Here is a 23,403-nt window from a genome sequence, read left to right on the forward strand (position 1 = left end):
CTGTTTGTTTATAGAGAAGGGGTGGTCTTGCCATATTGCCAGTCTAGCATCAAGCTTCTGGGCTCAGGTGATCCTTCCACCTCAGCCTCTCAAGTAGCTGGGACTACAGGTATGCACCACCATGCCAGGCTCTTTTCAAAATATTTTAAAGTAGTGGAAATATGTTTTCAAACTGAATCTGACCTAGATGTCAAGTCTGTAAAACAGATTAAAACACAGCTTCTCTAATTTAAAGTGGGATGGAGAATCCAGACACCTATCAGTTTGTCCTCCTCCCCTCCCTTTCCTTCATCTCCCTTCGCCTCCTCTCCCCTTCTCTCCTCTCTCCCCACTTCTCTCTCTCTCCCCGGCTCACCCCCTTACCTAGGTAGCATCGGAAATGTCTCCTAAGAACATGATTTTACAATCTTGTTGCTTTGAGTCCCTCTCTCTCTCCAAGCTTTAAGAGATTACGGAATTAGCATGTGCATCATTAGGCCAGGGAACAGAGCTGATAGCAAAGATGGCACTCACCCCTATGTCTCTAACGTATAACTGTTAACACCATATGATGTCTCGGCCATTACTTACAGCTGACTTTCTCTTTAATAAGCTTATTCTTTCAAGAATCCTTATGTCCCCATCCGTACACTAAGACCCTAAGAACTGAGAGACAGAACATCAAGGACCTATTCATCCATATTGTGCCAATTGCAAAAATGCATGAGGACATTATCTATTGATAAAAGATTCCACTCATCAAAGATATGAGAATTAGAAACATATATGCACCATACATAGAGTCCCCAGATATATGAAGCAAACACTGACAGAATTCAAGTGAGAAATAGACAGTTCTACAATAGCTGGAGACTTTAATATTTCATTTTCAATAAGGAACAGAACATCTAGTCAGAAGGTCAATAGGAAATAGAGAACTGAACCCACTATAAACCAGTTACTCACAAAAGATACGTATAGTACACTCCACCCAACAACAGCTTTACTGGTGAATATCACCAAACAGTTTTTTAAAATTTAACAAAAACCTCCTCAAGTTGTGAAAGAAAAAAATAGAAGGATCACTTTCTAACTCACTCTATGAAGCCAACATTATGCTGATACCAAACCCACATAAGACATCAAAAGAAAAGAAAATCACAGATGGACGTGACTTGTAAATACAGATGCAAAAATTCTCAACAAAATACTGGCAAAGTGATTCCAACAGCATATTAAAAGGATTATATACCATGACCAAGCTGGATTTATCCCAGGAATGCAGATAGTTCCAGATTAAAAATAATAAATGTAGTACACCACACAAAGAGAATGAAGTGAAAAAACCCACATGATCTCAATTAACAAAGAAAAGGCTTTGACAAAGTCCAACACCATTTCATGATTTTAAAACACTCGGAAAACTAGAAATAGAAGGGAATTTCCTCAACTTGCTAAACAGCATGTATGAAAAACCCACAGCTTGCATTATACTTGACAGTGAAAGACTGAAAGTTTTCCCCCTAAGATTAGGAACAAGACAGGATGTCCCTTTTCACCACCAATATTCAACACTGTACTGGAAGTTCTAGCCAGAGCTATTAAACAAGAAAAATAAATAAATACAAGTCATTAAAATTGGAAAGGAAGAAGTAAAATTATTTCTATTCACAGGTGACATGATCACGTCTATAGAAAATCCCAAAGAATCCACAAGAAAACTACTAGAGCTTTATTAAAGAATTCACCAAAGTTTCAGGGTACAAGATCAACATACAAAAATCATGCATGTTTCTACACACCAGCAATGAACAATCTGATAAGGAAATTAAGAAAAACAATTCCATTTCAATGGCATCCAAAAGAATAAAACACCTAGTAACAAATGTAACCAAGGAGGTAAGAGACTTGTACAATGATAACTATAAAACATTGCTGAAAGAATTAAAGAAGACGTAAATAAATGGAAAGACATCCATGTTCATGGATTAGAAGACTTAATGTTGTTAAAATGGCAGTACTACCCAAAGAAATCTACAGATTCAATGCAGTCCTTATCAAAATTCCAAGTCTTTTTTTTTTCCAGAAATGAAAAAGCTGATCTTCAAGCACATATGGATTATAGGAGCTCAGAATAGCCAAAACAATCTTGAAAAAGAGGGACAAAGCTGGAGGATTCACACTTCCTAATTTCAAAATGTACTACAAAGCTACAGTAATCAAAACATGTGGTACTGGCCTAACAATAGACATATGGACCAATAGAACAGAACTCAAAGTTCAGAAATAAACTCATACTTTTATGGCCAACTGATTTTCAACAAGAGTGTCAAGATAATTCAATAAGAAAAGAATAATCTCTTCAACAAATGGTGTTAGGAAAACTAGATTTCCAGATGGCAGAGAATGAATTTGGGCCCTTACCTAATATCATATATAAAAATTAATTCTAAATGGACCAATGCCCTAAATATGGTAGCTGGAACCATGAAAATCTTAGAAGAAAAGATGGGAAAAATGCTTTATGAGCTTGGATTTGACACTAGGTTCTTAGATATTACACAAGAAGCACCAGCAACAAAAGAAAAAATAAATTAGACTTCATCAAAATTTAAAACTTTTTTGAATCAGAGAACACTGTCAAGAAAGTGAAAAGACAATCCACAGAATGAAAGAAAATATTTGCAAATCATACATCTGACTGTGACTCAACAAAAAAAAGACAACCCAACTAAAAAATAGGCAAAGGATTGAGTAGACATTTCTCCAGTGAAGGTATGCAAATGGCCAATAAGTACATGAAAAGATGCTCAACAGTATTACTCATTAGGAAAATGGAAATCAAAACCACAATGAGATGCTACTTCACACCTACCAGGATGGCTGTAATTTTTTTTTAAAGGAAAATAACAAGTGTTGGCAAAGATGTGGAGAAACTGGAACCCTCATTCATTACCAGTGGGAATGTAGAATAGTGCAACCACCACGGAAACATTTTGGTGGTTCCTCAAAAGTTAAACATAGAATTACCACATGACTCAGGAAATAAGGAGTACCCAAAAGAATTAAAAATAAGTAAATAAAAAAGAGAGAGACTCAAATAGATCCTTGTATGTCAACATTCTTTGCAGCATTATTCATAATAGCCAAAAGGTATGAATAACCCAAGTATCTACCAACAGATGAATGGATGAATGGATTCACACTTCCCAATTTTAAAACCTACTGCAAAGCTACAGTAATCAAAACAGTGTGGTACTAACATAAGGACAGACACAAAAAGCAATAGAATCTAAGAGTCCAGAAATAAAGCTATTCATTCATGGTCAACCGATTTTCAACAAGAATGCCAAGACCATTCAATGGAGAAGGAATCATCTCTTACCCAAATGGTGCTGGGAAAACTAGATTTCCACATGAAAAGAAACGTGGTATATCCATATGAAGGAATATTATTTATCCATAAAAATGAAAGAAGTCCTGACACATACTGCAACACAGATAAACATTGGAAACATTGTGCCAAGTGAAATAAGTCAGTCACACACACAAAAATATTGTTTGATTCCTCTTACATGAAATATCTAGAACAGGCAACTTCACAGAAACAGAAAGTAGAATAGAAGTGACCAGTGACAGTGGGGAGAAGGAAATGGGGAGTGAATGTTTACTGGGGACAGAGTTTCAGTTCGGGAAGAAGAAACAGTCCTGGAGGTGAATGGTGGTGGTGATTGCACAGCACTGTGAATGTACTTAACCCACAGAATTGTTCGCTTAAAAATGGTTAAAATGGTAAATTTTATGCTATGTATATTTTACCACAATGTTTAAAAGATAAAAATAGTTGGCTATTTTGTTATATATGTTATCACAATAAAACATTTTTAAAGGCAGTCAAATGGAAGAATATGCAGTTTTGGCACACATGTATTGATAAAGTACATGTGTACTTTATACATATGTACATGTATTGATAAAGTACATGTGATAATAAACAACAATTATTGAGTGCCTATAATGAAAATAATGCACACAAGGCTGCAGGTTGTTGACCTTGTTGAGTCTCAGAAAAGTGGCTCGAGTAGCTCGTGGAGGAAGTGGAAGGAAGGCGGCGCTCACAGAGCTTCCGTGAGCTGGTGCAGCATGAAGGTCAGATAAACCTGCCAAGGACACTCCAGGTGGAATGGCGTATCTTCCAGCTCTTCAATATCCCTTCTGCTCACACAGAGCATGGAGGGTCTCCCCTGGACTTGTCCCAAGGGGGGTCGTGCTTTGCCCCAACCCTGCAGGCCTCTGCCACAGGCTGGAGGATGGAGCTGCTTGATGCAGACACTTGACCTCGGAGGTGTTTAACCCAGATGTCCCCAGATCCTCTGGCCTTCTGAGGTCACTCTTTATTATCCAAATAAAATAACAAGAGACAGTGCCCTCCACACTGTGCGGAGCCTATCCAGGCTCCCCCGACCCCGCTCCGACTCCTGTGGCTTCGGGGCATTCACACTCTCCTGGTCCTGCCCCTGCACCTTTGCTCCCACTGGACTGGACGCTGTGCTGCCTCTCAGGCAGGCAAGTGCACCACAGGCTCTGAATCTGCATAGAACAGGCCCCTGGGTCTCAGTCCTCAAAGCACCTCTTCTCAGACCTTCTACTGAGAGGTGGGGGGTCGGGTCATGACACAAAGCAGGAAATGAATGCACGACCCAGGCCAGAGGCACCAGCTGGTCCTCCCTCCCTCGGGCCTCTCCCTGGCCATGCCCCAACCTGGCTCACGCTCCCTCAGGGTTGCAATGACCTCCGATCCCAAGACCCTTTTCCCAAGTCCAATTTTTCCTCCAAGTTCCTGGTCCCTTGTGGTGGGTCAGTTTATTCGGCTTAGGAGAAATGATTGTTAAATATTCAGAATTTTCTCAAGCAGGTTGTTAAACTGCTCATAGCTTGAAATCAGCCAGGATACGAATATTTACACCATGGATGACAGCTAACACTTCACACGGGGGCTCTCATCTCACCACAGCGGGACAGGGGTACACACCACACACCAGGGCCTTCGTCTCATCACAGGGTAATATTTACAACACAGAGACCCGCAGACACCACACACCAGGGCTTTTCACTTCAAGGGGCCCATCCACCACACACCTCGAGCCCTCACCTGCTGGTCACTGCCTGTGGGCCTGAAGCCCTCCAACTTTCCAGGCAGAGCCAAGCAGCTCTCCCTTCATCTCAGGATCCTCCAGGCCAGATTAGCCCTGGGGCTCTAGCGTCCTCAACCACAAAGGCTGCAGAATGTCTTCTTCTCAAAATTAAAAACAATTCACTTCCCATAAGGAAATCTTTCAACCTCCTAGAACAACCCCTCTGAACTCTGAACCGGAGCTTCCCTTCACAATAATGGTTTTCACATTCCCACTCATAAATAAACCCAAATCCTCTCTCTTTAGATGGAAGGAGCTCCTGTTTCATAGCTAGGCCCAACCCTCCGGGCACCCATCAGATACTTCCACGTCAATCCCACACGGCCATGTCTAAACTGTGCTCCGCCCTGCTCCTCTCACACAGTCTGGGTTTCTCATGCTGATTTCCCACCTCCCTTGCTCTCTGAGGCAGCAGAGGTCGATGGCTAAGAACACGGAATAGGGGCCTGCCAGGCCTCCAGTGCAGGCTCCTCTGCCTGCTGGCGCAGGCTTTTGCACAAGTTCTTAATTGTGACTCAGTTTCTCCATCTGTAGAGTGGGAATAATAACAGCCCCTACTTTACAAGGTTGATGTATGGGTTAGTGAGGTCATATTTACAAACTTGCTCAGAATATTTCCTGACACACAGCAAGACCTAACACATGACTGTTTGCCGAAAAAAAATAAAAATAAATCCAGCTCCCAAGCCATTCATTGGTCTACGGATTCAAGATAAAGAGAATATAAAACAAGAAGAAAAACATCCTTGACTCAACTGAGTGTGAAGAAATTAGGAGGAAATAATAGTAAGCAATCCCAAAAGACAATCACAGAGGGGCGGCCAGGGGCTGCTGACCTTCTGTGGTCCATGCAGAGGCTGCGCTCCAGCCCATCGGCCGGCTCCCTCCACGTCCCCACAGTCCCGCTCAGTTCTGCCACCTGGGGAGCTTCGGGAGCTGAGCTACGCTACACGGTCCATGGTGAGCATCCTCAAGAAACCGCCCCAAACACCAACAAGGAAAGAGGCCTGGGGCCTTGTGCTGGGACAACAAACACATGCTTGAGAGATATATAAGCTCCTAGCACCCAGACACTCACTCCCTCCCTCCTTCCCATCCAGCACCCAGACGCTCACTCCCTCCCTCCTTCCCATCCAGCACCCAGACGCTCACTCCCTCCTTCCCATCCAGCACCCACTCACTCCCTCCTTCCCATCCAGCACCCAGACGCTCATTCCCTCCTTCCCATCCAGCACCCAGACACTCACTCCCTCCTTCCCATCCAGCACCCAGACACTCACTCACTCCCTCTCGTCTCCCCCAGCTCAACCCCCAGCATGGCCGCATCCACCACGTCCATCTGCTCCAGCGACCTGAGCTATGGCAGCTGCATCTGCCTTCCTGGTTCCTGTGACTCTTGCTCCGACTCCTGGCAGGTGAATGACTGCCCAGAGAGCTGCTGTGAGCCCCCCTGCTGCGCCCCCAGCTGCTGCGCCCCGGCCCCCTGCCTGACCCTGGTCTGCACCCCAGGGAGCTGTGTGTCCAGCCCCTGCTGCCAGGCGGCCTGTGAGCCCAGCCCCTGCCAATCAGGCTGCACCAGCTCCTGCACACCCTCATGCTGCCAGCAGTCTAGCTGCCAGCCGGCTTGCTGCACCTCCTCCCCCTGCCAGCAGGCCTGCTGCGTGCCTGTCTGCTGCAAGACTGTCTGCTGCAAGCCTGTGTGCTGTGTGCCCGTCTGCTGTGGGGCTTCTTCATGCTGCCAGCAGTCTAGCTGCCAGCCAGCTTGCTGCACCTCCTCCCCGTGTCAACAGTCCTGCCGTGTGCCCGTCTGCCGCAAGCCCATCTGCTGTGTGCCTGTCTGCTCTGGGGCTTCCTCTCTGTGCTGCCAGCAGTCTAGCTGCCAGCCAACTTGCTGCACCACCTCCTGCTGCAGACCCTTGTCCTCCGTGTCCCTCCTCTGCCGCCCCGTGTGCAGGCCTGCCTGCCGCGTGCCCGTCCCCTCCTGCTGTGCCCCCACCTCCTCCTGCCAGCCAAGCTTCGGCTGCCTGGCCTCCTGTGGGTCCTTCCTCTGCCGCCCCACATGTTCCCCCATGGCCTGCTGAGGCCTCTGCTCAGGCCAGAAGTCCAGCTGCTGCCAGGCACGTCCCCCAGGGCCACTGGGCACTATGAGTCCCCCACCTCTCCCACTGCTGGCCCCTCGGCCCCTGGGCTGCTCTGGTGTCTGTCTCTTCCTTGGAGATGTGTGCACAGCCTCTCTTCCCCTGAGCCCTGGGGGCTCCTGCTAAGCTCCAGACGACCCTGCCTCCACCCACGCCCCCCGCTCTTCCAGACCACTTCCCACATTCCAGGCCCCTGTGGTCTCGCCTCCTTGGAAGCTGCTGTGCCTCCTCTGGCCATTCTAGGACCATGCTTGGAAGTCCTAATAAACGCCCTCCACGTAGCCCGGCTGCACTTTGCCCTCTTCTTTGAGTCATTTCTGGTTGAATTGCTGACGAGCCCGACAGGAGGCCAGGACACAGGTGCAGCCTCCTGGGGCCCTCGCGCCCAGCCTCAGCCCTTCTCCAGGCCCAGCACACATTAGTCTGGCACTGGTGCCGTCCCCGCAGGAATGTACCAGTCCCAGGGAGGGTCAACGGAGAGGCCGTCCCCACCCCAGCCCAGCAGGCAAGTCCGTCTCCCAGGGCCCCGATGGGCGAGTGTCAGAGGTGGCAGCAGGGTCACTTGCAGGCACAGCCGCCCCCACCACCCCGCATTTCCCCGCGGAGTCGCCAGTCCCTGCCAAGTGGGGGCGGGCTGGATGCAGAGTCCTGGCTCCCGACAGAGAGGATGGCTCGCTCCACCTGCAGCCCAGCCCCTCAGTCCTCACAGGGAGATTCAGAGTCCCGGGAGGAACGCCCAGGCTCAGCTGCCCAAGGCTGTCCCGCCTCTCCAGCTCCAGAAGCGGCTCAGCTTCCTTCTACTGCCCCTGTGACTCCTGTGTCTGAAACCTGCTGCCCAGATCATGAATATCTTGAAGTCTTTTCTAACAGAAAATAGATGAAGCTCCAGCCTGGGCAACAGAGTGAAACCTTGTCTCCATTAAAAATAAAAAGGCCAGGCATGTGGCTCAGACCTGCAGTCCCAGCATTTTGGGAGACTGAGGCAGAAGATCACTTGAGCCCAGGAATTTGAGACCAGCCTGGCCAACATAGTGAGACCTTGTCTCTAAAAATACAAAAATTAGCAGGGCATCATGGCACGCACCTGTGGTACCAGCTACTCAGGAGGCTGAAGCAGAAGAATCACCTGAGCCAGGAGGCGGAGGCTGCAGTGAGCCGAGATTGTACCACTGCACTCCAGCCTGGGCGACAGAGTGAGACCCTGTCTCAAAAAATTAATTAATTAATTAATTAATTAAAATAAAAAATACATAGCTGGGCACGGTGGCATGAACCTGTAGTCCCAGCTACTCAGGAGGCTGAGGTGGGAGGATCACTTGAGCCTGGGAGATCAAAGCTGCAGTGAGCGATGATTGAGCCACTGCACTCCAGCCTGGGTGAGAGGGAGACACCGTCTCAAAAAAAAAAAAAAAAAAAAAGGTAGGGGAAAGAAAAGCGATGCAGCCGAAGGCCCCTCCCTCCTGACTGCAGCCTCTGACTCAGTGCTGCCTTGCACCTCCCAGAGGAAGTGGCTCCTGGCAACCCCATCTCACCCCCAGCTCCTCCAACACACCGTTCTTCTCTTCCCTCTTCCCGCAGCTGGCCAAGAACTGCGGTGCTGAGGTCGCTCTCCCTCTGTCCCTCACTCTGCCGACCAGCCCCTGCTGTGCCTGGCCCTGTAACGCCGTCTCCCTGGGCTTCTGGGCTGCGTCTGTCTCAGCTCCTGCGCTCATTCCTCTGACTTTTCTCTATGTGCGTTCTCTCTCTGCCCCCAAACTCCAGGCCTCCAACCAGGTGCCTCCCCTGGGCTCCCAGCCACGCTTACGGCGGCCTCCAGATGTGTCCCCAGACTGAAGGGAAGCTGCTCCTGGGCACATCTGAAGCTGAACTAGCGTCTTCCTCCAAATTGCCCTCTCCCCTGACCGGCTGGGGAAGCTGGACTCCACCCCGTTCCCCGCCCTGCCCTGGGCCCTGCCATCTTCACTGAGCTGAAGATATCTTTGGGGTCTGCCCTGCCTTTCCCCACCACCATTTCTTCAGCTTAGGGTAACTTTGGCCCCTGATTTGCTAAACAGCTCTGGGCCAGCAGGGCTGCCAACAGTCCTGTCCACAGGTAAGAGCATCCTAGGAGACGCCGCCCCGTGCTTTGAGAGTGCCCCATGACAACAGAGATTCTTCTACAGAATTTTTTTTTTGGAAGAAAGCATATTCTTTGTCCAAGAGAAGATGCTGATTTTGGAGAAAGATAGGAAGAACTTGGTGACTTCAGGAGACACTCTGCCTTCCAGTCCAGGGTTCCACCACCAAGAAGGCTAGAGAGCAGGAAGAAAAGGGCTCGCAGCACAAAGGCCGGAGTCGTGCTGGGTGTCGCGTGTGCCTGGCAGGGAGAGCCGTTCCTCTGTCCTTGCTGGGGCCCCTCCTCTGCCGCCACCGCCTGTGCAGTCCCTCAGCCCATCCCTGCAGTCCCTCAGCGTTGAAGGACCGGAGAGAGGAGGCCAGTGCACACGAGAAGCGCCGAGGGAGCAGAGACTTCCCGGAGCCCCACTTGCCAACCAAACAGCACACAGGGAGCGGGGCCTGGAAGCCCCAGGGGTGCCGCATAAGACCTTCTATTTTGTTAGAACTTCACGATATCCATGAAGTCAGTGGTTTGAATCTGCCTTGGGGCCGGGCAGTGGGAACTTCACGGTTAAAGAACTCCTGAGGGCCCTGAAGCCTCAGCCCCTCAGCAGTGTCTGGTTAAACCCACCTGCAGCAGGGAAACCTTCCACCTAAATGCATCCCAGGCTTTCCAGGCTTGAGAGGAAATTCAGGTGTCACTGTTAAGCTTGATACTGCCTCGTGGCCAATAAAAACAGTGGCTGACCTTCAGGAAGCCTTCGTGACCTGTTTGGAACCACATAATCCTCACGTGGCCTTGGGGGGTGAGTGGGCCATGACCCCATCTCGCAGAAAAGGAAACCGCAGCCCACAGGGTGATATTCCAAGGTCATGCAAGCCAAGCCAGAGGTGAGAGGTGGACACAGGCAGAAACCAACAGAACCCCGGGAAAGAAGGTGTGGCGGCGAAATGACACTCCCCCAGACGATGTCCCTACCCTCATCCCTGGAACCTGTGAATCTGCCCTTGGAGTGAGAAAAAGCACTTTGCAGATTGATTAGATTGCTGATTAAGATCCTTAAACATTTTTTAAACCGACATGTGATTATTGTACATATCCATGGAGTCCCCAGTGATGCTTCCACAGGGACAGCGCGGAGCGGTCGGGCCGGGGTGCCCAGAGCTCCCATCATCTCAAACACGGACTGTTTCTCTCTGCGGGGAACATTCGATACCTTCCTTCCAGCATCGTGAAATGATATATTCTTGCTGATTTACAGTCATCCTACAGTGCTATCTAGAACAGCGGTCCCCAACCTTTATGGCACCAGGGACCAGTTTTGTGGAAGACAACTTTTCCACAGACTGGGGAGCGGGATGGTTTGGGGATGATTCAAGCGCATTACATTTACTGTGCACTTTATTTCCATTATTACATTGTAATTTATAATGAAATAATCATAAAACTCACCATCATGTCAAATCAGTGGCAGCCCTGAGCTTGTTTTCCTGCAACTAGATGGTCCCGTCTGGGGGTGATGGGAGACAGGGGCAGATCATCAGGCATTAGATTCTCACAAGGAGCAACGTTGACCCCTGGCATGTGCAGTTCACAGCAGGGTGCGTGCTCCTCTGAGAATCCAGTGCTGCCACTGATCTGGCAGGAGGCGGAGCTCAGGCGGTAAAGCTCACTCACCTGCCACTCCCCTCTGGCTGCGCAGCTCAATTCCTAACAGGCCACGGCCGTAGTGGTCCCCGGTACCAGGGTTGGGACCCCCTGCTATAGAACACTAGAACGTGTCCCCCCTGACCAGCTGCAATTCCGTGTCTTTCAACAAGTCTCTCCCTACCCTCCCTGCCCTGTCCTTCCAGCCTCCAGCATCTCCTGCCCTGTTTTCCTTCTGCGAGGTCCACGTTCTCTGTCTTCTGTCTCTGAGCCAAGTTCAGAGCCCTGAGATATGAGATGATCCTGGCTTAGCCGGAGAGACCCTAAGTGCCATCACACACGTTCCTATGAGAGGGAGGCAGGGAAACTTCACCCAGGAGAGGCGGCGTCCATGTGAGCACAGGGGTGAAGACTGAAGCAATGCGAGCAGAGGCCCCCATCCACCCCACAGAGCAAAAGCTCAAGGGGAACAAAGGGGCCTCCCCGAGCCTCTGGAGGGGAGCACAGTTCCGCAGACTCCTCGCTTTCTGCTCAGTAACACTGCTCCCAGGCATCTGGCCTCCAGAATAACAGAATACATTTCTGTTTTTTAAACCATCAAGTTAGTGATGATTTATTATAGCAGCCATGAGAAACTCTGCAAATGTATGTGAAGCATTGTATGATCAACGTAACTTGCACAATTTCAGGGTGTTCTTGTTTAAAATGTCATTGAGATGATAGTGATAATGAAATAGTAATCGTGAAATAGAGCCCCAGCCTTCTAATGGGTCAGGTCTGGCCCCTTCAATCCCTGGCAGACGAAGGTGCTCTCGGTCTTCAAGGACCTGACAGCCTTGCCTCCTTGCAGGGCGTCCCTGCCTTGGGCTCCCATCCTGCAGTGGTCGTGGTGTTCCAGCTGCCCCCGTGTGCCCCACAGGCACCTGCGGCCTGCCACAGTGCGGTCTCCTCGCCCCCTGCCTGCCCACAGGCAGCTGCCTCTATCCTGCCAGCCCAGGGCCGGGGCAGCCTGAGTGCAGGTGTGCGTGCCCGCTGCCTCCTTGAGAGTGGACACCACTACTTTCATTTCTGGCAGAGCATCAGCCACTGTCTCCTGACCACCAACGAGCAGCCCAGGGGTTGTCCAAGGGCCCGTGGATGGACGCCTCGGCTCGGCCCCCAGGAAAGGTGCACTGGGCATGAGGGTCTGTGCTCACGCACGAGGGCCGCAGAAGAAGATGCAGAAGCAGCGCCAACCACCTCCTTGGCGGGCAGCAGAGGCTAAAGCCAAGCCCACGGGGCCTCCAGAGCCCCCAGCTTGTGACGTGCAGTGCGGCCACACACACCTGGCTGAGACCCTGCTGTGCCAGCACCACAGGCACTGTGAGCAGGTATGGCTGGAAGGGACTCACACCCTCCGTGTGGCGGCCACTGCTCCGCCAGTTGCCAGCCCACCTGGTCCCCTGCCCACAAACACAACCCCACGACCTGGAGCCCACGTGTATCAGTTGGCAGAAAAAACGCGTGGGCTGCTGCTGCCCTGGGCAGCACACAGACATCTGGGGTGCAGCCTGAGGCAGGAACCGTGGGCCGCAGTCACGGGCAGAGCTGGGCCTGGAATAACCACCCTCCCTTCACCTGCAGAGACCTGGCGACAAACACAAACGGAAGGGGGCTACAGGCCCCAGAGTGGGGCTCACACATGAGCCATTCCGTGAGCTCAGAGTCCAAGTCACCCCGTCCTTGGGTCCCCCAAGATGAGAGCCCGGCACCCAAAGATTCAGATCCCGGAGCGTGATCCTCCCTACCCACCAACCAGGCTCAATCAGGACCTGCCAGCCCAGACCCAACGCAGCCGGGGCTTTTATGAGGCAGTGGCCTCTCCGGGGAAAATAAACCATCCCTGATGAGGGCTCCCAAGAACCCGCTCCAAACACCAGCACGGAAAGAGGAAGACTGAGAAGCCTCCTGTTGAGACAACGCCGAGCACATAGGGAAATAAAAGCTCCAGCCCCGAGCGCCGCACACTCCCTCCCCCGCTCCCCCCCACTCCCCCCCGCTCCCTCCCCGCTCCCCCCCCCCCCCCCCCCCCCCCCCCTCCCCGCTCCCTCCCCCCCCCCCCCCCCCCCCACCCTGCTCCTGCCCTCCCCCTGCTCCCTCCCCCATTTCCTCCCCACTTCCTCCCCACCCCGCTCCCTCCTCCGCTCCCTCCCCTGCTCCCTCCCCTACTCCCTCACCCACTCCCTCCCATCTCCCCCAGTTCAACCCCCAGCATGGCCGCGTCCACCACGTCCATCTGCTCCAGTGCCTGCACCGACTCCTGGCAGGTGGACGACTGCCCAGAGAGCTGCTGTGAGCCCTCCTGCTGCGCCCCCAGCTGCTGCACCCCGGCCCCCTGCCTGACCCTGGTCTGCACCCCAGGGAGCCGTGTGTCCAGCCCCTGCTGCCAGGCGGCCTGTGAGCCCAGCCCCTGCCAATCAGGCTGCACCAGCTCCTGCATGCCCTCGTGCTGCCAGCAGTCTAGCTGCCAGCCGGCTTGCTGCACCTCCTCCCCCTGCCAGCAAGCCTGCTGCGTGCCTGTCTGCTGCAAGCCTGTCTGCTGCAAGCCTGTGTGCTGCGTGCCCACCTGCTCTGAGGATTCCTCTGCATGCTGCCAGCAGTCTGGCTGCCAGCCAGCTTGCTGCACCTCCTCCCCCTGCCAGCAGGCCTGCTATGTGCCCGTCTGCTGTGTGCCTACCTGCTCTGAGGATTCTTCTTTTTGCTGCCAGCAGTCTAGCTGCCAGCCAGCTTGCTGCACCTCCTCCCTAGCCAGCAGTCCTGCTGTGTGCCCATCTGCTGCAAGACTGTCTGCTGCAAGCCTGTGAGCTATGTGCCTGTCTGCTCTGGGGCTTCCTCTCTGTGCTGCCAGCAGTCTAGCTGCCAGCCGGCTTGCTGCACCTCCTCCTGCTGCAGACCGTCCTCCTCCGTGTCCCTCCTCTGCCACCCTGTGTGCAGGCCCGCCTGCTGCATGCCCGTCCCCTCCTGCTGTGCGCCCGCCTTCTCCTGCCAGCCCAGCTGCTGCCGCCCAGCCTCCTGCATGTCCCTCCTCTGCTGCCCTGTGTGCTCCCGCCCCTCCTGCTGAGGCCTCTGCTCAGGCCAGAAGCTCAGCTGCTGACGGGCACGTCCCCCAGGGCCAGCCAGGCTCAGGTTCTCCCCAGCCTCTCCCACTGCTGACCTCTCAGCACACGCACTGGTACACACCGCAGTGTGCAAGCTGGCTGACCTCATACCCCACAACCATGGCTTACCCATCCACTACCTCCAAGCCAGGCCCAGGCGACCATGAGACAGCCCTCTCCTGTTATTGAGGGGCCCCGGGTGTTCCGTGGTGGAATATTCCCCCATAGCCACAGGAGGTCCCTGGCCCCCCACTGCCCTTCTCTTCCAAGCCATCGGCCGCCCTTGCCCACCACGTGCCTTGCACAATGAATAAACTGGCCTTCTCTGCCTCTGCGTGCTCCTCTCCCAGCCTAGTGTTCTATTTCATTCTTTCTCGGGCCCTCTATGCAAACACAGCCCTGGCTTCGGCAACCCTAGAGATGAGCCACGTCGTGGTAGCATTTCCAGCGGTGCTGAGTTCCAGGCTCCCATCCCCGCGGCCCAGGCCTCCCGGATCTGCACCTCCAGGCGGCTCTCAGGGTGACCCTGCTGCAAATCCAGGATTCAGGTGGTGATGTCTCTGGTGGCACATCTGGCCAGAGGGCTCCCTGGCAGGAGGGGCCTGGTGCCCCCATGTCTCCCTGTCCCTGGTGAGTTTGAGGAACCGCGGGGACAGGGCCCAGGTTGGCCTCTGTGTGGGGCCCTCTGCAGGCACAGCTGAAGCTGAGCGTCACTGTGGTCAGCCAGCTCCTGGGTGGGATGGGGTAGGGCCTCCCTCTCCCCTGGAACCCTGGCATTTTATTTAAATGGCCAACACCTTCTGTTTGTGCTTGTGAAGGCTAATGGCAACATCTGTTCTGTGGCCCCAGGTCTAGCTGGGTGTGGCAGAGGTCAGAGGGAAAGAGGCCAAAGGGTACATGACCTAGGGATCCCACACGATGGGATCTGGGGCCCAAGCTGGCCATTCTCTGGGGGTTTCCTTTGGGGCCAGTGTTTCCAGGATCCCCAAGAGTCCCACACCCAGCCTCACTCGTCACCAGAGCCGCCTCCTCACCTGCTGTCCCCTCCACACCACACCAATGCCACCGCCCAGCTCCTGAGTCCCCCCAGCTGCAGTGGAGCTGGAACAGGGTGGGACTGAGGGGTGCACAGGGCTGCAATCCCAGGAGGCCCTGAAATCCAGCAAGATGTTCCCAGGACCCTCAGTGCAGGTCTAAGATCGCCTGGCCTCTGTCTCCCCTGGAGAGTGTGGGGCAGATGCCCTCGAGTGGGCCAGCTTTCCCAGTGCACTCTCCCTGCAACGACCCTCAGTGAGAGGAAGGCCCTCCCGCAATTAAAACGGGGTTGGTGTAAATGGGTTCAGACAGACTGGGTCCTACCATCTTCTTCCTAGCCCCTGGGGGTGGGGAGGTAGCTGGGACCCTGCCCCCTGCTTCCCTGGGGTACCCTACCCCCCCACCACTCTCCAGGGGTCCCTACCATGGAACACGGGGTGAGAGAAGCCAGTTCCCCACTTCCCTGGCTGTTGGGGCCTGAAATTTTCTGTGGCCTGTCAGTCCAGACTTCACCCCCTCTGTGACATCATCAGCCTCCCTCTAGCCCAGTCCACCCCCAACCCCCAGGGAACCCAAACAGTGCGGGGTCGCCCTGACCTGCCAGAGCTGTTGGCCTCCAGCTGGCGGGTAAAACCCACGGCCTTCTCAGAACAGGTTTCTCAACACATGAGACAGAACACACCAGACTTTCAAGGGGGACACCTGGATGGAGCTGGTTACCCAGATCGTTCAAAACCGAGGGGCAGCAGCTTGAGGGAGGGTCTTTCCACTAAGGCTTGGATTAACAAGAGGAGCAAGGGTCTCTCCAGGATGGGCCCACAGGAAGTTTCCAGAAATCTACCACGGGGACCAGAAGAGGAGCCTTGGTGGGTGACAGTGGCAGGTGCTGCCCACTCAGCCGTGTGCTGCCTCCGCACCCATCACTGGGGAGATGTTTTCAGGAGAAAGATGCAGCAGCTCCCACCCAGTGTCATGTCACGGCCCCTGCACGCCATCCAGGGACCCTGGATGGAGCCCAGCTGCCTCTGGGAGCACAGTTTAACTACAAAGGAGCCCTGGATGCCCACCCCACCCAGATGCACTGACCTGTTCTCTGTGGCCGGTGATGGCCTGTCCCCAATCACTGGTGACTCTTCCCTGGTGCCCCAAGCTCAGCCCATAACCCCCAGCTGCAGATCGAGGCCTAGTGCGAGCACAGGTCCCCCCAGACCCTTCCCAGTGCCCACTGGCGGCCTAGGCCAGGTAGAGCTGGCAGCGCCTCCCCTGCTGCAACACCAGGCCCTGGTAGAAACCACAGAAAACATGCACTGGCAAAACCAAGGAAGGGCAGCTGCGTCCCGGGTTCTTCCGCGCAGCTGTGTGTACACGCGTGCACACACCCGCGCACACCCCCATGCACACACACCCACGCACACACCTACGCGCACGCACCCACGTGCACACTCATGCGCGTACCCACGCGTACACACCCACGTGCACACTCATGCGCGTACCCACGCGTACACACCCACGTGCACACACCCACGCGTACGCACCCACGCGCACACCCACGTGCACACACACACGCGTGCACCCACGCGCACACCCGCACACACACACGCGCGCACCCATGCGCACACATGCACGCGCACACACCGCTGTCCCCAGCCGTGCAGAACGATCCTCCCTGAGTCCCCGGCTCCGACTCGCACGCAGCACACGCTAAATGCTTCCCACGCAGTCGTTTTGCTGGGTCGCGCTTCACCCACTTCTCAGAGGGGGCAGCCGAGGCGGAGGTGCCGGGGATCGAGCAGCTCCAGGCCTCAGGGGTCGCCCCGCCACCGTTTTCCTTTCCCAGATGCTGGGACAGGGGGCAGGGAGGGGCTCCCCAGGCTGAACCCGACTAGGTCACCCTAGAAGCGAGACGAGCTTCTCTTCTGTTTTTCTTCGGCGCCCCTGAGCCCCTGACAGTGCCCAAGGTGCCCATGGGATTGGATTCGCCAGAGCCTCCTACGCAGACCCCACCCAGGGCCAAAGCCACCCCCAAGCCCCACCTTGGTGGGGGGGATGAAAAGTGAGCCATCGAGAGATGGGGTCCCCCCACCCCCAACCCCTCCAAGGACAAAGGCGGGCTGGGAAGCACCCGCTTTCACGTCCGCCCCCGCCTGGCTTTCCTAGTGGAATTGGCGCGGGCATCAGTTGGGGGTTGTGGGATCAGTGAGGAATCCTGCGGGGTCGCCTCCATTTATCAGTTGGGTGGGGTTGGGCGAGCACCCCTAGCCCCAGCCCAGGCGATCGGGGCGCGAAGTCCACTGGACATGGATTTGGGATTAGGACGGGGGTGACAGCCAGGAGCACCACACCTGCCCTCCCCACTCCTGCTGCTCCACCCCTGCCCCCACTGCAACACCAAGGTCTCCACCAGGAAGATGGGGATGGGGAAAGGACGCGGGGTAGAGGGGGTAGGGGGAGAGAGGACACAGGGTCGGGAGGGTGAGGGGTAGTGGCAGAGGCGGAGGCCGAGGCGGCGCAGCTGCAGGGCGCAGGGAGGGGCAGAGGAGGGGCGTTCAGATAGGTGGGAACCTAGTCCAGACCGTCGGGGCCCTGTGTGTGCGTCTCGTTATCCTGGAAACAGAGAGGCTGGAGACCCTTGGCTTGTGTGGAGCGGAACCCTAGTGTCCAACAGAGTGTATGGGGCTCAGCCCTAAAGCTAAACATTCTTTGTTTCCTGATGACCGTGGGAGCAGAGTGGGGGAAAGTGCTGGCCTTATATTTAGAATTTTATAAAAGGAAAGTCGTGGCCACTGACAATTTGCGCTTCAGGAGTCCCAGAGTGACCGCCTGGCTGGAAGCAGGGAATGAGGGGGTCCTTAACTCTGAGATTTGTTTTCTGAGAGACAAAGGTGATGGGTGAGGCGGCTAAGCCTCTGATTCTCTATAGGCGGGGGTCATTCATTTCAGAACATGAATGGATTCAGTAATTAAACATGATAGAAAAATGCCACAAGCCCTAGGCCCACTGGAGTGGACTGGACAGTCCGTTCCCAGCAGGTCCCTCAGCCTCGGTTCCCCACTCTTCCTGGAGCCCTGGGGTCACACACATCCCTCCTGGCTGCCTAGCCTGTGCCCCCCGATTCCCCCCCGCCCCGCCCCGCGCGCGCACACACACACCACAGCACGAGGCGATAGAGATATGAGAGCGAGTGAGCGAGAAAGGACGGGAGAGAGAGGGAGTGCAAGTGTGCGCTGGGGGTAACCCATGCATGCATGCATTGGGGGCAACAGGCTGGAGCTCAGATCCCTCCCCCAGCCCCCAGCAGGGTGGACTGCAGGCTCCTGGTCTGAGTGGGGAGCTGGGCCCCCTGGACAGAGGAGTGGGCTGCCGGGTCAGGAATGAGCACGCTTCCTAACTGCAGGACACTCAGAGGGCTTTGGTCATGCACACGCAGCCAAGAGAAGGTGTCGCTAGCACAGAGCCTTCCAGGAGCGGCCTTGGAGACCTCGCCAGGGACCAGGACTCCCCAGCGCTCACACTCCTTTAGGCACTGAAGTGCAGAGGACAGAGGTTGAGGGCAGAGCTCCTGGGAGCACCAGTGGAAGTAGGAGGGCTGGGCTGGAAAACCTCCCCCAACCTCCTATTGCAAAGGGGCTCCAGCCAGCAGCCTCCACACCCCAGTGATCTTTTAAGATGCAAATCTGCGCCGTCATTTATTTCCTCAGTGTCTTCTCCAGCTCCTGGGATGCACCCTTCCCGTCCCCAGGCCCAGAGACCTAACCATCCTCACCCCTCCCTCAGCCCACCCTGGGGTCTCTCCACCAGCTGACAGCCTTCCTGCAGTCCCCTCCCCGAATGCTGCTCCCTGAGGCCCTCCTGGACACCTGCAGGGCAGGCACAGCCCGCGGGACCTCACAGCACTCGCTCCGGGCAGAGCTGCAGTTTGGCCAAGTTGCCAGCTCCGTGTGGGCAGGGGCCCTGGCCTGTGGCTGCCACATCCCGGGTGGGGGCACGGCCTTTCCTGGCATGGATGCTGAGCAAATGTAGGGGGAAGGGGAGTGAATGAGGACAGCCAGGTAGCTCAGGGGCTGAGGCCTCACTGAGCAGGGTCCTGCGTGACCGGTCCCCACCGCTGACGGTTCCTGGGGTAACACTCGGGACAGGGAGAGGCAATGGAAAGAGACATGGCCACCCTCCATCCTGCAGCTCCGGGACTCCCAGCCTCGCAGCCCTCCCTCTGCCCAGCCCCTCAGAGCCCACCAGTGACCCCGCCCACTGGGTCCAGTGCTCCTCAGAGGGCTCCCACGGGACCTCCTGCCTTGATCTCCTGTCCACATGGAGGTGAAGTGGGTTGCTCTGAATGAGGGGTGCCGAGCCTAGGGTGCAGCCCACTCCCCTGGGTCCGCAGCACGGTGCAGCCCGGACCACAGGCTCCTTACAAGAATCGGAAGGGTCCCTGCAATCGCCCTTCGCACTGAGGCTTCCTACGGTGTGGTGTAAAAACACAGGTTTGTCCTCCACTGCTGCCCACGGGGCTGGAGCCGCCTGAAAATCCCAGCCCACAACTTCCCCAAAGCCTGGCAGTCACTTAATTAGCAAAGTAAGTCCTAGAAAGCGAGAGACGAAAGGGGAATGAGCGCCGAAAATCCAAGCAGGTTCCCCTCCCGACAACTCCAGAGAAGGGGCGTGGGCCCCGTGGCAGACCCAAACCCCCAGCCTCACGACCGCCTGTGACCTGCGGGTCAACCACCCGCCGCGGCTCCACGCCGTGGGCACAGACTCGGAGCAGGATTAGAAAGCTGAGACGGCGCAGCCACGACCCGGTGCCTTCACGCGCACAGCGGCACAACCCCCAGCCAGCGGGGCCCTACGCTAAGGCGGAATCCCACAGAACCCCACAGAGCGAGCAAGCGCATGTGCTTCCCAAAACGGAATGGAACCAAGGTGACTTCTACAGAATGATCTGAAGCCCTGGCTGGCCCTTATGCAAGTCTCTTGGGAGTGTTCCAAATTTAGCTCAATATTATTACGTGACTTTTATCTTTCCTCCCTGGTTCGTGGTATTTATAACTGGGTCATCTTTTAACTATTGGCAACCTAGCTTCAGGGGAGAGGGGGCGGGCTTTATAAATAACCTGTATTATTATTATGCAGGTTGGTTCTGTTCCCTGAGCTAAAGGGAACATGAAAATACATGTCTGTGACTCATGCCCCCCACCCCACCCCCCACTGCAGGGTGTACTGAGGAGTCGCTCAGCTGCCCCGGGGTCCCCGAGCAGGGGAGGGAGAAAGGCTGGCGCTGGGCCCTCGATCGCGTGAAGCCAGGGGATTTTGCTCTGCCACAAGCTGACTTGGCTCTCGTATTGTTTGCAGAATCACCCAGTTCCAAGGCAGTCCCTGCGGGCAGGTGCAGCTGTGCTGGAGCCCAGGGGGCAGGGGCTTCAGTCCCGTCCCCAACACCCAGGCAGTAATGGTTCCAGCACGGAAGGCCTGCCTACCTCCCACCGCACAGCCCAAGGGCTGTCCTGGAGGCACAGCCATCCGTCCCTGGGTGGGCACACACGTTTATGACCCCCCACCCCCACCCCCCACTCGAGTCAGCGCGTTCCATACTCGGGTGATCGTGCTCATCCCCTGGTCATGTCATCGGGATCTGAGTGCCATCCGAGCAGAGAGCTGTGGCCCGGTGCCGGGGGTGGACTTATCTATTCCAGGGAACCAAGGATGTATGATTTGCAAACAAAACCAGAAGCGCAAGCCATCTCCTCGCCTCCCCTGATAGCCGTGCCGCGTAGCCTGAGTGCTCGAGTCACTAATTTACTGTCCAGTAACCGGGTTTCTAGTGACCAGCTCTAGTTGTCCTGTTACTTTATTAAATTTTGGTTTGATAAGTAAAATCCCTCAGCAGAAACTCTAGAAAAGTATTAGCGGGTCATGGTCATGAGCAAGCCAAACAGCCTTTCTAAAAGGTGGGAAGGAGACCCCCAGGCTTCGCCAGGGCCCCCGGGTGAGCCAGCCCGGGGCTCTCCACTCAGACCAGGTTACGCCCCAAAGAACCGAGCCCTTCACTCCGGAGGTGGTTGTGTTTGGGGCTGTGTCTGTGTCTCCATCTTTTTGCTCATGTGGGGAAGGAGCAGGCCCGGTGTGGCCCTTCGCTTTGCTGAGTGCAGGCTGGAGGCACCTCCACCAGCTAAGGAAACGGCTCGGCTCGTGCACAGCGGCCTGCTGGGCTGCTGCGACTTCATTCTTCATTCCCAAAGCAGGTGTCAGCCTTTCCCGGGAAGCCCAGCAGGTAAGCACTTGTGGAGGCCCCGTGGCTGCTGGTTAGCTCTTGAAGCTCGTCCCCACCCTGCGTGCGTTCTAAAGAGCCGCGTTTCTATTGCAACTGCCCGCCCTGCGCTTTCATCTTCCCCACCTGTGCTCCTCCCGCCGCTGCCCGTCTCCCCAGGGTGCTACCTGCCAGTCCTGCCAAAGCATCCTCAGGCACCGCGGCTTGAATCAGTGTTAGAAAGTGGCATTTGTGACTCGACGCCCCTCCCAGCTCCCCTGCAAGATACCCCCGCCCGAGTTCCCATGCCCCTGCCTTACCTGTGCAGGGCTCCCAACGCTGCGCGCCGTGGCCGGGGGCCACCAGGGGCAGCACAAAACACAGCCTCAGCAGGGCAGACATGAGGGGCTTGGGTGCCAAGCTCCATCCAGGGCTCCGCTCAGCCTGCAGGGAAGTGGCTGCTCCTCAGACGTCTACGTCAGCCTTCCCGGGGCGGCCGCGGGGCCCCCGGGGGTCACTGCGACGGCCACATGCCAGCAGCCTGCAGCGGGGACAGAGGTGGCCCTGGCAGTCGCGGTGGGGAAGCTTCTGGTTGCTGCCTGCGGGAGGCAGGTGGCCCTGGCAGGTTGGGCTGCAGCCGCTGGTTTATCTCTTCATTTCCCTGATGGGCTTGGGTCCTGCGTGCAGGTGACAGGTGATAACAATCTCGGCACGGCCTGGGATTAGTCACTGGCAAAGCACACTTTCCAAAAGGAAAGACAGAAATAGATCGTGCTGCGGAGAGCTGAGTACAAGCCAGAGAAACTTAGAAGACCGTTTCCCTCAGGCGCAGGCTCTCTGGGCTCACTGCCTTTTCGACCAGGGGCACAGGCGACCATGGCAGGCCGGGAGCCGGTGGGGTGGGTGCACTCTGGCTGGGGGTTTGGGCAGCAGTCCCCACAGTCTGCTGGAGGGTCCCAGAGGCAGGTCGGGGCTCTGCTAGGGGGTCCCAGAGGCAGGTCGGGGCTCTGCTGTGGTGGGGAGGGGGGGGTCCCAGAGGTAGGTCCTGTGCTTTGCGGGGGGTGGGGGGGTCTAGGCGGCAGGTCCCGGGCTCTGCTGGGTCCCCCGGCGGCAGCGGCCGTCCTCAGGAGGGACTGGGCTCCCTCGGAGGGCTTTTTATCTGGTGCCCAGCCCTCCCGAGGGTGTGTGGGTTTGTCAACTGTTGGGTTTCAGGAATTTCCCTCTGGAGGGAAGTCGGTCCTTAAAGGGAACAGCTAATGAGAAGGAGCGGGTGAGTGTCCCTCGGGGAAGGGGCGCGGCCATGGTCACTCATCCAGAGCCAAGGACCCTCGCGTCTGACCTCTCGACACTGCAGTGGGCATGAAATGCCACTCGAGGGGAGCAGCTATTAACTAGGAGTATTCTTTTTACAAAAGTGCCCTGCCCCCCTACCCTCTCCAAACAGCACTGAATGCAGCATTCTTGCAGAAATCTCCAACGCAACTGGGTGCTGGGTTTCCGTGCCTGGTGTGGAGGCCCTGGCAAACTGGTCGGAGGCCGATGGCTTTCCCTGGTTCACAGGCCCACAAAGTGCACCCACTCCTGCTAGTTTCAGAAGGAAGCCCCAGCTCCGTGACCTCTGACATAATGAGTTTTCCAAGAGCACAGACCCTGTCATTAGGGCTTGTTGAGAGAGACAGAGACAGAGGGAGGGGAGGAGAAAGGGGCTGAAGAGAGGAACAGAGACTGGGGAAAGACCTAGAGGGAGAGGGAGAAAGTGGGGAGGCACAGAGAGCTCCTGGGGCTCTGGAGGCTCTTCCCATAAACAGCCCCTGTGATCGGACAGGCTCATTCTGTCTCCCTCTCTCTTCCTCTTTTACCCGGCCCCGCCTCCAGGGATATTAATTCATAGTTAATATTAATTCACAGATATTAATTCGTAGTCCTATTTAT

General features: G+C 55.4%; 2 protein-coding genes and 1 pseudogene across 3 annotated transcripts in view; 2 read left to right on the forward strand and 1 right to left on the reverse strand.

Moving 5' to 3' along the window:
• The window catches only part of TSPEAR (thrombospondin type laminin G domain and EAR repeats), a 190,841-nt gene extending 168,935 nt beyond the window's left edge, over positions 1-21,906 (reverse strand). Inside the window, exon 1 of one of the 2 annotated variants that reach the window (XM_012501851.2) lies at positions 21,792-21,906. Coding sequence is in view for 1 of the 2 variants with exons in the window: in XM_003277377.4 (XP_003277425.2) it covers positions 21,792-21,873 (82 nt within the window). In the remaining variant the exon portion in view is untranslated. The remainder of the gene's footprint in view (positions 1-21,791) is intronic. The other variant, XM_003277377.4, reaches the window with a different exon arrangement.
• On the forward strand, positions 6,482-7,349 carry LOC101176172 (keratin-associated protein 10-12). The gene has a single exon (XM_004092335.3). The coding sequence runs from the start codon at positions 6,491-6,493 to the stop codon at positions 7,253-7,255; it is 765 nt and encodes a 254-aa protein (XP_004092383.2). The 5' UTR covers positions 6,482-6,490; the 3' UTR covers positions 7,256-7,349.
• LOC100584790 lies at positions 13,310-14,157 on the forward strand (annotated as a pseudogene).
• Positions 21,907-23,403: the final 1,497 nt, after the last annotated feature.

Source organism: Nomascus leucogenys, chromosome 25 (assembly GCF_006542625.1).
Source record: "Nomascus leucogenys isolate Asia chromosome 25, Asia_NLE_v1, whole genome shotgun sequence".
Lineage (NCBI taxonomy): Eukaryota > Metazoa > Chordata > Mammalia > Primates > Hylobatidae > Nomascus > Nomascus leucogenys.